The 16,660-nt window shown below is 44.0% G+C and overlaps 1 protein-coding gene across 23 annotated transcripts in view; it reads right to left on the bottom strand.

Annotated features, from left to right (window-relative positions):
* Positions 1–910: 910 nt before the first annotated feature.
* Cep152 (centrosomal protein 152) overlaps positions 911–16,660 on the bottom strand; it is a 67,165-nt gene continuing 51,415 nt past the window's right edge. For 10 of the 23 annotated variants that reach the window (XM_087652108.1, XM_087652107.1, XM_087652103.1 and 7 more), the window contains 6 exon segments: positions 10,467–10,631; positions 8,202–8,298; positions 7,461–7,564; positions 4,904–5,060; positions 4,582–4,694; positions 911–2,222 (listed from right to left, as the gene is read on the bottom strand). In XM_087652108.1, the coding sequence (XP_087508234.1) occupies positions 1,216–2,222; positions 4,582–4,694; positions 4,904–5,060; positions 7,461–7,564; positions 8,202–8,298; positions 10,467–10,631 (1,643 nt within the window). In that variant the 3' untranslated portion in view covers positions 911–1,215. 23 annotated transcript variants of the gene reach the window in all.

Consider the following 16,660-nt stretch of genomic DNA (forward strand, 5'->3'; position numbering starts at 1 on the left):
TTAAGTTAAAAAATGAAAAGAAAAAAAAAAGAAGGATAAAGAGCAGAAGACACAGCAAACACTAATCATAAAAGAGCTGAAGTGGCTACAGTCATTACGACAAAAGTGAACCTTAAAATTGATATTAAATTCAAAGGGTCAATACATTAAAAAGCCACAACGAATAAAACAGATTCCTAACAACGCATCTCAAAGTACATGAATGACAACAACAAAAACAACAGAACCGAACGAAAAACAATGTAGTGACTATAGTCAGAAAGGAACACCCCCTCAGCAGGAAATTTTAATATACATTTACATATATATCTGTATGTCTGTGTGCATAAGTGCAGAGGCCAGAAGGTAGCTTTGGATCCCTGGAACTGGCATTGCTCTAGGTTGTGAGCCACTCATATGTGGGTACTGGGAACTGAACCTGGGCAGTCTAAGGCACTGAGCCCTCTCTGCAGCCCCCAGTCCCTCTGCCTAAAACAAAGAAAGGCCCATAGAGTTCAGCCACAGCAAGGTTGGCAATGACCCAAGCCTCATGCATGCACGCAGAAGATACACTCCCGTCAGGTGAAAGACAGTCCACCACAGACCATGGCACATATCTGTAGAAAAGAGCTAGAGTTCTCCAAAGAACAATGGAAGATATGGAAAACTACTATGTGTGTGTTTGTTGGGGAGTGGGGATCCCCAAATTCCTGAAAACAAAGTGACATTTCCAAGCAACTCATCAATCAAAAAACAAGTCACAAGGAAAATTAGTAAAAAGTAATATATAGCATATTGATATTTATGAGCTGAGCTTAAACACTGCATCTAGTTGGTCAAACAAGTAATCAATCAAAGTTTTTTTTAGTCAATTTCAAACATGGTGACGACGTATTATTTCTAGATTATAAACTATAAGACACAACAAATCTTCAGATTATGCATGATTTTATTAAATATTTTAACACTGCAAAGTAAGTCAGCACATAAATATAAGAGTAGAGGCTGAGTAACCAGACACAGCAGCCCACACAGCGCGCCATTCAGGCCTCCAACATTACGGCAGCATAAGAGCCTCAAGTAACTTCATGAGAAGAACACTTTCCTCAGATACAAGGCTATCAAGTACATGAACACTTGCAGGCAGACCTCATAATGGTTTGTTAGCATGAAGTATTCCCGTCCAGTCTCTTATCTAAATAGTAACTAATGACTATTCTGAAACACAGCACATAATTAGCCTAGATTGACAAGTGGGCTGTCAAAGCCACTATCTTGCTGGCCAGTCACTGGAGCAGTTAACTTTATCAAAGGCTTCTGACACAGTGAAGCTGGTCCTGTGCCGCTGGGTTTCCTGAAATCTGTCTTTAACACATCAGTGCTCTGTGGAGATGAGGGCCCCAGAGTTGCACCCATCCTCCCTTGCTGGGAACGCAGGGCTTCTCTGGGCAGATCTAGAGTGTAACTACTCCGACAAACTGTATTACCTTTCTGGGCATCTGAAAGACAAGTGGGTGCTGAGAACTGTTTCCTCCGAACAGAGTCCCCCAGCATCTCCTGAGTCCTTTGTGACCTATCACCGAGAAACAGCACAGCAGGACTGCCACAGGGTAAAGTACTGTCAGGCGGCCAGGCTGGAGAGCCGCTGGGCCCCACTCCGTCCTTTACTGGAGTGTCCTGAGAGCCCACACCCTGACTCTTCTCAGTCGCAACACTCTCGGTTTCTGTTAGAGAACCACACACAAATGGCTTTGACTTTGGTATTTCCCTGGAACCTCTCAGGGTTGTGTGCACGGACTCTGAGGTGAGTCTAGGAGACAGTTTCTTTTCGGCACCACCAAGGAAGGAGTGAGTATTCACTGAGTAAAGCAGCGACTCAGAGCCGGCTCCAAGTGCTTCTTTCTTCTGCAAATCAAAGCCTCCTTCGCCCCGGCATGGAAGAAACTCGGGAGCCACATCCTTTGCCAAGTTGTCTGAGTGTCTGCAGCTCCCATCCCCACACTGACAGTCTGAAGGCAAAGTTGTGGAAGTCATGGGTTTCACTTCTCTGTGCTTCCAATCCTCTAACCGCCTCTCTGAACTAGGCTCAGCCTTCCTCCTAGGCCACTGCTCACATACACTCCTGGGGATAGTCTTTCCACTGTTTGGTTTGCTTTCAACGTAATGTGGAGTATTTTGACTCACATCACTCCTCTCTGATCTTTCAACGCCCGTCAGCATCTCTGAAGCCAGGGGAAGTGCTACTATGTGCAAAGGAACATAAAATTAGGAGCATAAGAATAAGGGAAATTAATGCTCTAAAGAGATCAATATATTTATAATTTTGTGCATTGAAAAGAAAATGCATCAGTGCTGCACGAGTAAAAACATTCTTTCACTCATGTCCACAGACATGGTGGGGTTTGTGGCTGAAATGATAGTTATGTCATCTTGACACAAGCAGGAGTCACTGGAGAGGAGAGAGCCCTATTTTTCAGCTACTCCATCCACTTTCTCAGTGGGTTCTATACTTCAAGAGCTGACTGCAGTGCAACGTTGCTCCAAGTCTGATGTCAAGCATGAAGTTTCTGACAAAGTGTGGTAAGGCGCCCCTTTGTGAAAGCCAGAACATTGAACCAGATCAGAAGAAAAACAGCCACAGCGTCAAGTTTGAAGACTTGTGTCTCAGAGTACCCTGAGTTGACAAACAGAAGCTGCTTCTACTAGGGACATGATTTTCATGACTTTGCTCCCCAAACAAGGCTGCTTTCTTGTTACATGCCAGCACCCTTTGACCTACGGTGCACCAATCCGAAACTTAAGACAAGTCACGCCTGTGATACTATGAGAAATGCTTCAGAAGCCTGAACAACCCCTGCATCCAGGCGACCAGAAGGTCAAAAGCTGAATCTCCACATAGTCATGTTAAGTGTGTCCAATTAAGAATTCAGCAGTTTTCTTCTTATATTTCTACCAGTGTTTATTTTTCAGATTTTAAAGCTGTGTTATACGGTCTCATGCAATATCTGTCTCTGTGGCCCACTTCTGTCTTTACGTTTATAGTCAATAGCCCCGTTCCATCTGTTTACTGTCATTCTTTGTCACCTTGGGTATTTGAGCTCTTGTAAAAACAGCAAGTCTCTATTTTGTAAAAGCCTTACCCCATAAGCCAACCCCATGCTTGCTGTTGGTGTCTGTTGGTGTCTTCTAGCTTTTTCTCTTTTTTGATTTTATTAGACTAATATTTTTTTAAAAGGGTTCCTCTAATAGTTTGGAAGTTATATATTCATTTCTACCTCTTTGTTGGTGTTCCTAAAGTTTACAAATTTCTAAGAACATTCACTATACCTCTGAACATCTTCAGGTTGTTGCTTAAGTATCCTTTTAATTAGGTACATAATCTGTTAGCTTTGTTCTGTGTTTATTTGGTCTTTCTTTCATGGTGATAATGTTCTTTAAATATTTAGTGATTCTTGGTTAAACGTTTATCTCTTAGATATCTTCAATGCAGTGTCTGGCTGTGTATATGACTACGGAGCTAGTACAGGGGAACAGGTATGTTGCAAGGAAGTGGAAAGACCGAGAGCTGATGCCCCGGGCATAGAGGCTAACAGCGAATCCCTGACGTCCAAGTACTGAGAACGCTACCCTGTTTCCACTCAGTCCAACACCAGGGTTGGGGAAGGAAAAAGAGAAACAGGAGTGGGAAGGGAGGAGAAGGAACTGGAGAGGTGGGGAGGGGAGAAGGGAAGGGAGAGAGCTGGAGAGGAGGGGAGGGAGCTAGAGAGGAGGAGAGGAGGAAAGGGGAGGGAAGGGAACTGGAGAGGAGGGGAGGAGAAGGGAAGGGAGGAAACTGGAGAAGAGAAGGGAGGGGAGGGAGCTGAAGAGGAGGAGAGGGAAGGGGAAGGGAGGGGAGGGAAATGGAGAGGAGGGGAGGAAGCTGAAGAGGAGGAGAGGGAGGAGAAGGGAGGGGAGGGAGCTGAAGAGGAAGAGAGGGAAGGGGAAGGGAGGAGAAGGGAGGGGAGGGAGCTGAAGAGGAAGAGAGGGAAGGAGAAGGGAGGGAAGGAGAAGGGAGGGAAGGGAAAGGGAGAGGAGGGGAGGGGAAGGAAGGGGAGGGAGTGGGAGAGGAGGAGAGGGAGAAAAGGGAGGGGAGGGAGCTGGAGAAGAGGAGAGGGAGGAGAAGGGAGGGGAGGGAGCTGGAGAGGAGGGGAAGGGAGGAGGAGAAATAACACCTGCCTCCAGCTCAGCACAGTTCTGCACCACCCACTCATCACCCGCTCATCACCCACAGGCACCCACGAGCCACTGCCTCTCCTGGGACATATGATCCTGCGTGTGAAATAGGTTTGCTGTTGCTCTGACCTGCACTGTTAGGGGACAGTTGAGGGCAAGGTTTCCCCATTTCCTCGAATGCTACCATCTTGGTTTCAGGGGTTTCCTACAGTTTCTGGTCAAAACCCAGTTATATTTTTGCCTTTTCTCAGGCTTCATCATTCATAATCCTGTCTATCACTCCTGTCTATCATTCTTGGGATGGACATAATGGTGTTGGCTGGTAAGGCTGCACATCTGCCTTCACACAGAGACCATCAGGAAGCCAAATAAAGAGGAGTGGGAACTCACCTGAGTGGCCTGCCTGGGCGCAGCTGACTCTGCAGCCGGACTCTGCGATTGTCCCCAGCAACCCCACCATTGTAGCAAGCTTGCTAGCAGCACTCATAATCTTTTTCTCAGCTCTGGGGGTAATTCCAGGATATAAAATTAAAACAGTTTAAATAAAAAACACGAGACTCCTCAGCCCTGGGACTGTTTCCTAATGCCTCTGCCAACAGGGAGGGAAGCCCGGCCTAAGCCTCTCTATGACCACAGAACCAGTCCTGTGGTTCAGGGAATGACGGCGCACCGTCCGGGTGCAGTCTGGCCTCGAAGTGTACACTGAACTCACCCCTCTTCCTTCCCATTATCCTCCAAGATCTGCTGAAGGCAACTCAGGTAGTACTTGTGCATCTTCCGGGCAGTGTCCTGCCGCTCCCGCAACACTTCTGCCTTCACCATCTCCGTGGCCCTTTCCTTGCTCTCCTGAATGTAACGAAGCATGTCACCTGCGGGCGGTGAAGAAACCAATTTGGTAGACTCGAAAGAAAAGCGCTCTAGACTTACGATGGTGACAGCTGCACATGGGCAGGAACACAACCTATCTTGTCACATTCTGAAGGACTTGGGTAGAAGAACACAGTGAGCAGAAGCATGTGTTCTGTTGTTCCTCGTGATTCAAGGAGAGAAAAGAAATACCCAGAAAGAGAGAGCAGAAAGGTGACGGCGGAAAGGAAGACGACCTCGCTCGTCTCCTGTGCCCGAAAGGCTCCGGTCTATCTTTAACCAATGCTCAGTAGCATTTACAAAACAGGACTAAACTCACGGGGTGATGTAGAAGATGTTTTGCAGAGTGGGAAGAATCATATTCCCTTCTGAAATTCACAGAAACTCATAATCGTACCTTCATCTTCATCGACACGACTTCCACTTGAAGCTAACTTAAAAACTAAATCTATAACTACATTCTGCATCTAGACTCTGCCACTTAGCTACAGCAGGAATGCTGGCTCACACAGGAACTGACTGCCAGTGACAGCAAGCATCTGAAAACCCCATGTTATACGTGCAGATGCTAGGGTCCACTTTTCCTTCCGTGAAATGGGAAAAATTAAAGTGAAGTTGCCACATGACCTCTAGCTACCCTTCTAAAAGGTAAGTAAGACATGACATCATGGTTATTGTGTCAGGATGAAGACAGCGTAATTTCCACTTCTTATTGGAAGCTTGTAAGAACAGTTTGTTAGCAGAAGCAGGCCTGTCTCTGACTGCTGCCTGCCTTTGGGACCCTTTCCTCCTACTGGGCTGCCTTGTCTAGTCTCAATAGGAGGAGATGTGCCTGGCTTTACTGCAACTTGATATGCCAAGGCTGGCTGATACTCACGGGAGGACTCCTCTTGAAAAGAAACAGAGGAGTGAATGGGCACTTGGGGGAAGAGGGAGTAAAGAGGGAGGAGAGAAGGAAGGGGAAACTGTGGTTGAGATGTAAAGGTAATTAGTTAATTAATTAACAAAGAAGAAAAAAAAACAACAAAAGAATTATTTGTTTAACTATGCCCTTTGCTGGGACAAAGGATAACTGAAAAACAAGTCTCACTGGCCTTTTACATCTAAAAGCAACTCTGAAACCCAACAGCGTAGAACCTGAGACCTTTCCTGCCTTTTGTTAAAAATGAAAGCAATTTTAGGAGGAAAGTGTGTTTCTCTATCTAAGCCCTGACTGCTGTATGAGACATACACCCATGTCATGTGTGGGATGATGTCATAGGTGAGGCAGGTTACAAGATAGAAGGAGGCCTGTCATTGGATAAGAAGGAAGGATGGGCGGGAGAAAAGTTTGAAGGAAGAGGAGGAGATGGGAAAGGAAGGGGAGGAGAGAGAGGAGCCAAGAGAGACAACATGGAGGCTGACGCTAAGATTCCACACTGTACCTTTACAGGTTGTTATTAATGTTCTTAAGGGATGGATGTGTACCAGGCTTTGAATGTTTAGGTGGGCAATTATATCTTATCAATTAGATCAAAGGTTATTGTGTTGTGTGGTCTTTCTTGTGGAGAATTGAGTTTGGGAGAGGGTGTGGCGGCACCGGGGCTGCCATGTTGTTGGGATGTGTGTTTCAGGCAAGATATCCAGCAGATATCTTGGGGCACTGCGGTGTGGACCTAGTGGGGGATAAAAGACAGAATTTTTATTTTTTATAATTTTACAACAACAGTCATGCATTTCTGCAGTTAGAACACAGGAGTATTCACTCTGGAGACAACCTGGAGATGCTCTTACAAGTTGGACAGAACTGGCAAGGCCCTGGCAAATTCACAGCTGTTTGAAATAAGGAAAAATGATCCTGGCTGGATTCATCTTCACAGTCCTGAGTCTACGGTAGGACGTACTGCCGATCTCACTCAGGTGACACCTCCTCTCTCCTTCCCGGCTCTGTCCCTCCCTCTGCACAGGCTGCGGAGGTCCTGCCTCTTAGCCTACCTCAATCTTTGTGTGTTATGTTCTACAAGTTACTGATGCTGTAAAGATATTACATTTTAAGATAGCTTGATTCTAATGTCTAAACAAAAACTAAAAAGTTGATAATCAACAATATACAGGCAACAGACACACACACACACAACACACACACACACACACACACACACACACAGATACATAAAATAAAAATAAATGATTAAAAAAAAAACCCAAACCTGTTTGTGTCAGCTGGATAAACTAATCCCTTTCTGTGTAATTTGAGGTGGTATTGACAATCTCTTCTAAGACTGAAGAAAAAGGAGGTTTGGAAAAGTCACTAAAATGGTAAACCCTAAATTTCCATTTCACGACAGTGCAAAAAAAAAAAAAAAAAAAAAAAAAAAAGGCCCATGCCAGCAAGGATCTTGAGAACCCCTTTGGAGACTCACGTTTAATTTTTTTCACAGCTTTAATGTACTGCCCTCGGAGTTCTTCCAAGGCCTGCCCACTGCAGAGCAGCCTAGCACTCTCAGCGGCTCCTGCAGACAGTGACCTAAAAACACAGATCATAGAACCACAGAGGCTGTGAGTAGAGAGCTTTGCTTGGAATGTGTACTCTATAAGACCACCCGAGCTGTCCCAGCACCTCCCACAAAGGAGCTGCCATGGTTCAGTCATTAGGTCAGAGGAAGGCCAGGGAGGGAGCTGTTAGGAAGGTGCTCCCTTAGCACCCATGAAGCCCTGGGCTCCATCCCCAGACACCGAGTATGGTGGCACACACCTGCAGTCCCAGCACTCACTGGACTGAGGCTGAAACAAGGTAATCTTGAGGCACATGTGAGGCTAGCCTTGGGAAAGACTAAGCCTTATCTCAATAAAAACAACAACAACAGAGGAAATCAACATTATGATTGCCTCGGTAAATATCTACAAATCCACACAAGGAAAATGCACTGAAGTGCACATTGTAGGAGGTCCCTAGAACGCAGGGAAAGGCTTCTCTAACCGTGCCAGTAAAGGTCACGATAATCCCCAAGCCCCATTTTTTTAACATTGCACACGTCCAATAGCCTAAGTGACGTACAACAACAGAATAATAGCAGTCTTCCCCGTGAAGACACTTCAGTGAAATAAGACAGGGCGAGCGACAGTTCCCCTGCCATTAAGGCCCGTATGACCTGCACTCTTACTGTGGCGGTGTTCTGCAAAGGGCCCTCAGTGTCTCCAGCTTATTCTTCATGTCATGGTTCTCCTCTATTAGTTCTTCAACCACCCTGCTGTTCTCCTCTGTAACAGAAAGCCTGTTAGTCTGCTGCACCGTCCCACAGTTTGTACGCAGTGCCTTCAGTGGGGGCTGCCTCCTTCCGGCTCGCATTCCTCCGTCAGCCTGGCGCTGAAGCTCCTTTTACAGTTTTCTGAGCATCTAAAACCTGCTTAATCTTCCTCTCCACTGTACACATCCTGAACCTCGTGTCTAGCTGTCTGTGTATATCCCAGCTAAATGGAAGCTCTCCAGAATGGGTCTGTTTTGGGTTTTTTGTAGAACAATGGCTAAAACTCAGCACTGCATAGGATATGCAAGAGTTCTACCACCAAACTACATCCCCACAAAGATCTACTGAATTTTCTAATTCTACATATGCTTGGCCTCTAGCTTAGAATTCATATAAATCATTCTTGAGAAAAACCTCGATATAAAATAAAGAGAAAATAGTCTAAAGTAGGTACCACTTTGAAAAAATACTATAAAGTGTTCACAGGAGGCTGACAGAGCTCAGGGGATATGAAGCTGGAAGTGTGCCCTGTAGATGCTTAACCTGAGGTGAAGTAAGAGTTGGGTGGGCCTGAGCAAACTCCTCTTTCTAAGCCTGAGTTTGTCCCATGTGTGAAATGGGAACAGTGTTACGTACCTTACAAATCACAGCATGGATAAAACAACAAATGTATAAAACCTCTTCCAAATCCTGGCAAACCAACACTCAGTAACTGTGAACAAAGCCACCCACCCACCAGCAGAGTCAGGAGCTAAGACACACTCAGTGGACTTTGACGCCACTTGCTCTGCTACTCTCCGGTAAATGCTATCAAAAAGGAACTTTAAACAAGCAAGCAGACCTGCAGATTTCACATAACAGACTTAAGAGTCGAATAGACTTATGGACTTACAGCGGCTACAGCTATCAAATGCCTTACTTCAGCCCTGGCCCTTTCCTCAGCCTGCTGTTTCCCGAGAAGCACCCACTTTCCCTGGAGTTTGTGAATTATTCAAGATAACAGCTTCAAAATGCCTATTTTATACCAGGTATGGTGACGCATGGCTTCCACCTCAGAGCTCAGGGGCTGAAGCAGGCAGATCTCTGTGAAGTCAAAGGCAACTTAGCCTGCAAAGCCAGTCCCAGGCTAGCCAGGGCTATATGATGAGATTCTGTTTCTAAATACATAAATAAAACACTATTCTGTGGTCACAGTGTACAGTGCTAAGATTACTGTGTATAAATCACGGTTACTGAGCAGGGGTCTAACAGTAAGGTATTACAATCCAATCCATTTTTAGCTGCCTTATGAAGGCTGGACTACAGTAGGGAAAGGAAGCAGAAAGGCTGGGCGGTGGATGCTGACAGCCAGGTAAGCCTAGAAGGGAATGGAAGACTAAGTGAGTGCTCGCTTGCCTCTCCCCACCCCCACCCTCCCACCCCCACACACAACTGTTTGAGACCCTGGTATTCAGGTTCGGGGTTTTCGATTATAATTATTCACTCAAACATTTACCGTTGCGAATATTGTGGTTAGCACTAAGACTGAAGATAAATGAGATGAGGCATAGATGGTCTCCAGCTAGGAGAACATAGGAAGACAACATTGCGAATGGAGAAAGTCAAGCAGAGGTACATGACCACACAGCTGTGCCCACTTCTCACAGTTGGGAAAGTCAAAGAGGATGTTGCAGGAACAGCATTTTGTGAGTTAATCCTAAAGCATGAAAGTTAGACCAAGGAGTAACTGGTGGGGTCAAGTCTACATGACAGTGTGACAGCCAGACGCAAAGAAAACGGGGAACATTTCAGACATAATGTACAGTCAAGAGAACAGGTGAAGGCTAGTGGTACAGAGGAAGGTGGAGGAGTGGGTAAAGCCTGCAGCTCAGACAGGAAACGGGACAAGTAGCAGATAACCCTGACAGCGCGCGCAAGAGGACTGGATAGAAGCTGGCCCAGACCCACATGCTTTATTTATGCTAGGTCCGCCTCCCAAAGCAAAGCTTGACTTGCAAACGCTGTCTGATCAATCAAGAAAGGAATGTTAAGCTCTTTAATTCAATTAGTAAATACAGATCAAAACTGGTTTATATTGACCCCAAGAGAGAACTGGTGCCCATATCAACAAAACATTCCATCTGAACTTTTCAGCCAGGACCCACCAGCCTCCTCCAGTGGCAGTGAGCCGGATGTGCTAACCTCCAAGTTTCTCCACCGTGGCTTTGTGCGTCCTTTCTAAATGCTGAAGGTGCCTGCGGCTCTTCTCCAGTTTCCTTCTCAGATCTTGACACTCCTGCTTTTCCTTTTCAAGTTCCTGAAAGCAGTGTCCACAGCATAAATCTTTCATTTCAAAGATCTTTTTATCTGTAAAAAAATTAAATGATACAAGACCTTTTTATAAAACTTTTGGGTTAAGGGGCCAAGCAAGAAAACAGGAACCCAGACGGCAGAACACATGGCCAAAGGCACAGCAGAATTCAAAGAGCTGGGTGCTCAAGAAGGAGACGGGGCTGAGCTCCAGTCCCACTATTTGCTGATTGGTTACTTAGCCTCCATAGGCTTAATGCTTTGATACACAAGACTTGATAATAGCAACCAGTTTAAAATTGTTATAAAGCCTAATGCCGAGATCTTAATATTGAATACCATTCTCCATAAAGAGAACTAGAATTTTTAAAGAAATGGCTAACCTCAAAAATAGAAGATAGTATATACAAAATAAAACAGAAATATCTTGCCAAGCTAGAAAGTAAAAAAAGAAGTAAGAATTATGAGCACAGAACAAGGACACGGGCAATAATCTGAAAGCTTTCCCTAGGTAAGTCTGGGCAATTTGAGCAGTGATTAAATACACTAATGAATTGTAAGGTATTGAAAAATAAAAATATGTGAATCATACAAATACTGAGGAAGATGGATAGACAAATAGTTGGATGAATGATCCAGTAAGCAAAGATTTTACTATAAAAACATGCTGAAACCAACTGGTAAATATAGAGACACGGTTAGAGTTGAAAGGATTATTTTACGAGTACTGAGAGGATGGGGGAAGAGTCAGCAGTGAGTGCCACAGTACGAGAAAGCTTTAGTGAGAGGTCGTTTGCCTGGCCCTCAACGTGCTCCCTACGGAGCTTCCTGGCTGCTGATGGAGGGAGGGCAGTGATTACACAGTGAATAAACTGCACATGGCTTTTGTCACCAGGTGATCAAAATCAGCCTCAACAATAAAAGAAAAATGGACACTGTGTATTTCCAGATGTGACGAGACAGCAGACTTTCAGCCAAGATGACACAATCTGAGAACAGATAAGCTCCAAGTGAGTAAGTTCTGTTTAAAAAAGGCGGGAGGTGAGAGAGAAATTTAGTCCTCAACATTTCAAGTGATGAAAGGCAGAGGGAAGCCGTGGGAAGGCTCTGCAGCAAAGGATGAGACAGCAGTTACCTAACGGGCGCCCGCCAGGTAAACGGGGCAGTGCACAGTCAGTGCTATACTAGGCAGCCCGGGGGTCAGCTGACAAAACGGGAAGGAGACAGCAGTTGATACCTCAATGTTAAATATACTGTACTAGGAGCACACAAAGGAAAATCCCTATTCTTAGAAAACACAGCCTGAGGCAGTTAGGCATAAAAGATCACAATTATGGAAAGTACCACACCCTCAGATAGTTCTACAATGAATGGCATCACACACACACACACACACACACACACACACACACACACACACACATACACACACACACATATAAATATGAACAAAACAGAAAGTCCTCAACAGCTACAACTAGCTAAACGAGTGTTCTGGGAAACTACTTTTATTCTTTTAACAATCTTTTTGTAAGTTTGAAATTATCTCCAAATTTGAAAATCCGTTTAAAATGTTGGGGAGCCATAAACAGAATCCTGTGGGCTAGTATCTAGCATATAGTGAGAACACAGTAATAACAATATTGCTCCCAGCAACACATAGAATTTATAAAAAGTTACACAGAAGTGTTAGGGAAGATGGGTGGCTACAACTGCAAACGATGCGCTGGAGGAGGAACAGATGCGGGGGAGCGCGGGGAAGGCGTATGGGTCATTTTGGGAGTCAGGTCCAGGGACATCCCTCGTAGCCCTCCTGACTGCTCCGGGTCTTTCCAGTGATGCTGTTTATGTTCATAACGCAGAGTTGTAGAAGCATCACACTGGCACAGCCAGTGGATTCCAGACGTGAGATGCTGATGGTGAGACTAAAAATCAGGCAAACATGTCTACGGACAAGGAATAGCTAAACTGTGACTAATACCTGTGAACAGTACCACAGTCTATATTGATAAAAACAGATAAACTGAGTGTCAGCACAGGGGCCCGCTGAGTGGCATGTCGTCACGTGAAAAAACTCAGATTACAAGAATGTATATTCATCAATTGTTATAATGTTTAAATTTATGTATATGTATGTATGTATAAAGAAAAGAAAAAGCAACAAAAAGACTTGAAAATCAGCTCTGTTAACGCTGCCTGGGAGACGCTGTGGAAGGAGCAGTGGGAGAGTACAACAGACCTTCTATTTCTTTCTTTGTTTTTTTCTTATCGGGAAAATAAAATTTATTGTAACTGGTTAAAAGTTTGGTATCCTTTTTTTTTTTTTTTAATTTTATTTATTATATATAAGTACACTGTAGCTGTCTTCAGATACACCAGAAGAGGGCATCAGATCTCTTTACAGATGGTTGTGAGCCACCATGTGGTTGCTGGGAATTGAACTCAGGACCTCTGGAAGAGCAGTCGGGTGCTCTTATCCGCTGAGCCATCTCTCCAGCCCGGTATCCTTTTTTTATTTTACATTTTTTATTGGATATTTTTTATTAACATTCCAAATATTAGACCCTTTCCTGGTTTCCTATCCATAAACTCCCTATCCCATCGCCCTCCCCCTTCTTCTATGAGAGTGTTCCCCCACCCACCCATCCCTTCCCACCTCCCTGCCCTGACATCCCCTACACTGGGGCATCTAGTCTTGACAGGACCAAGGGCTTCTCCTCCCATTGGTGCCCAACAAGGCCATTCTCTGCTACACATGTAGCTGGAGCCATGGGTCTGTCCTTGTATACTCTTTGGATGGTGGGTTAGTCCCTGGGAGCTCTGGTTGGTTGGCATTGTTGTTCTCATGGGGTTGCAAGCCTCTTCAGCTACTTCAATCCTTTCTCTAACTCCTCCAGTGGGACCCCATTCTCAGTTCAATGGTTGGCTGAAAAAATCCTCTGTATTTGTCAGGCTCTGGCAGAGCCTCTCAGGAGAAAGCTATATCAGGCTCCTATCAACATGCACTTCTTGCCATCAGCAATACTGTCTGAGTTTGGGGGTTGTATATAGATGGGCTGGATCTCCAGGTCATCAGGGCAGTCTCTGAATGGCCTCTCCTTCACTGTTTGTTCTACACTTTATCTCCATATCTCGTCGCTTATGAATATTTTTGTTCCTCCTTTTAAGAAGGACTGAAGCAGGGGCTGGGGATTTAGCTCAGTGGTAGAGCACTTACCTAGGAAGCACAAGGCCCTGGGTTCGTTCCCCAGCTCCGAAAAAAAAAAGAACAAAAAAAAAAAAAAAAGAAGGACTGAAGCATCCACTCTTTGCTAGTCCTTCGAGCTTCATGTGGTCTGTGGATTGTATCTCGTGTATTCCAAGTTTTTGGACTAATAACCACTTATCAGCGAGTGCATACCATGTGTGTTTTTTGTGTTGGGGTTACCTCACTCAGGATATTTTCTAGTTCCATTCATTTGTCTATGAATTTCATGAAGTCATTGTTTTTAATAGCTGACTAGTACTCCATTGTGTAGATGTACCACATTTTCTGTATCCATTCCTCTGTTGAAGGACATCTGGGTTCTTTTCAGCTTCTGGCTATTATAAATAAGGCTGCTATGAACATAGTACAGCATGTATCCTTGTTATATGTGGGAGCATCTTTTGTGTATATGCCCAGGAGTGGTATAGCTGAGTCCTCAGGTAGACTATGTCCAATTTTCTGAGGAACCTCCAGACTGATTTTCAGAGTGGTTGTACCAGTTTGCAATCCCACCACCAACAAGGAGTAGTGTTCCTCTTTCTCCACATCCTCGCCAGCATTTGCTGTCACCTGAGATTTTTATCTTACCCATTCTGACTGGTGCAAGGTGGAATCTCAGTATTGTTTTGATTTGCATTTCCCTGATGACTAAGGATGTTGTACATTTCTTTGGGTGTTTCTCAGCCATTCGATAATCCTCAGCTGAGAATTCTTTGTTTAGCTCTGTCCCCCACTTTTTAATAGGGTTATTTTATTCTTTGGAGTCTAACTTTTTGAGTTCTTTCTATATATTGGATATTAGCCCTCTATTGGATGTAGAATTGGTAAAGATCTTTTCCCAATCTGTTGGTTGCCATTTTGTCCTAATGACAGTGTCCTTTGCCTTTTATGAGGTCCCATTTGTCAATTCTTGATCTTAGCTCATAAGCCATTGCTGTTCTGTTCAGGAAATTTTCGCCAATGCCCATGTTTTTGAGGCTCTTCCCTAAATTTTCTTCTATTAATTTGAGTGTATCTGGTTTTATGTCGAGGTCCTTGATCCACTTGGACTTGAGCATTGTACAGGGCGATAAGAATGGATCAATTTGCATTCTTCTACATGCTGACCTCCAATTGAACCAGCACCATTTGTTGAAAATGCTATCTTTTTTCCACTGGATGGTTTTAGCTCCTTTGTCAAAGATCAAGTGACCATAGGTGTGTGGGTTCATTTCTGGGTCTTCAATTCTATTCCATTGAGCTACCTGCCTGTCTCTGTACCAGTACCATACAGTTTTTATCACTATTGCTCTGTAATACTGCTTGAGGTCAGGGATGGTGATTCCCATAGAATTTCTTTTATTGATGAGGATAGTTTTAACTATCCTGGGTTTTTTGTTATTCTAAATGAATTTGCAAGTTGAGTTGGAATTTTGATGGGGATTGCATTGAATCTGTAGATTGCTTTTGGCAAGATGGTCATTTTTACTATATTAATCCTGCCAATCCATGAATATGGGAGATCTTTCCATTATCTGAGATCTTCAATTTCTCTCTTCTGAGATTTGAAGTTCTTATCATACAGATCTTTCATTTGTTTGGTTAGAGTCACACTTAGGTATTTTATGTTATTTGTGACTACTATGAAGGGTGTCATATCCCTAATTTCTTTCTCAGCCTGTTTATCCTTTGCATAGAGGAAGGCTACTGATTTGTTTGAGTTAATTTTATATCCAGACACTTAGTTGAAGTTGTTTATCAGGCTTAGTAGTTCTCTGGTGGAACTTTTGGGGTCACTTAGGTATACTCTCATATCGTCTGCAAATAGTGATATTTTGACTTCTTCCTTTCCAATTTGTATCCCTTTGACCTCCTTTTGTTGTCTGATTGCTCTGGCTAGGACTTCAAGTACTATGTTGAATACATAGGGAGAGAGTGGGCAGCCTTGTCTAGTCCCTGATTTTAGTGGGATTACTTCAAGTTTCTCTTCATTTAGTTTGATGTTGGCTACTGGTTTGCTGTATATTGCTTTTACTATGCTTAGGTATGGGCCTTGAATTCCTGATCTTAGATAGCTCAGCGGTTAAGAGCACTGACTGCTCTTCCAAAAGTCCTGAGTTCAATTCCCAGCAACCACATGATGGCTCACAACCATCTGTAATGGGATCCAATGCCCTCTTCTGTTGTATCTAAAAAAAAAAAAAAAAAAAAAAAAAAGCTACAGTGTACTCATATAAATAAAATAAATAAATCTTTTAAAAAAATACAAAGACCTTCTACTTCTTACCAAGTGCTGCGTCACTGGCTGTTAGCTTGCCTACTTCCCTCCATGCCTATGTTCTTGGCATGTGTCAAAATATTTTATCATCAGTCAAAATTACTGAAAAACAATAAGATTAGGAAACTGTATCCAAAGCTAACACCCCCTGTGGTAACTTCCAGAAGTAGTACTATAAAGGACTTTCATAATGAGCTTATGGATATGCTTAAGGAAAATGACAAGAGAAATGAGAAGGAAAATCTTCATACAGTGCCGCTGGTCTTTGGCCCAGGCCAATTACTGCCATAGGAAGCCAAGTCACACCTAAATTTTATCTCTACCATTTAACAGATTACAGAACTCTCATGCCATTACAAATGAAATATAAAAAACAAAACACAGACTAGGATCTATCATCCTCCGGCCGCCTAGAACCCGAGGTCAGGGGAAAGGTTCTGACGAGGACGATGATGATGAGGATGATGATGAAAGCACCCGACAACTCACGATCCAGGGACCTGAAGTGAACGGGGATGTGTGAGCCTGAAGTGAACGGGGATGTGTGAGCCGGAAGTGAACGGGGGATGTGTGAGCCGGAAG

Source organism: Rattus norvegicus, chromosome 3 (genome assembly GCF_021556685.1).
Source record: "Rattus norvegicus strain SHRSP/BbbUtx chromosome 3, alternate assembly SHRSP_T2T, whole genome shotgun sequence".
Classification (NCBI taxonomy): Eukaryota; Metazoa; Chordata; class Mammalia; order Rodentia; family Muridae; genus Rattus; species Rattus norvegicus.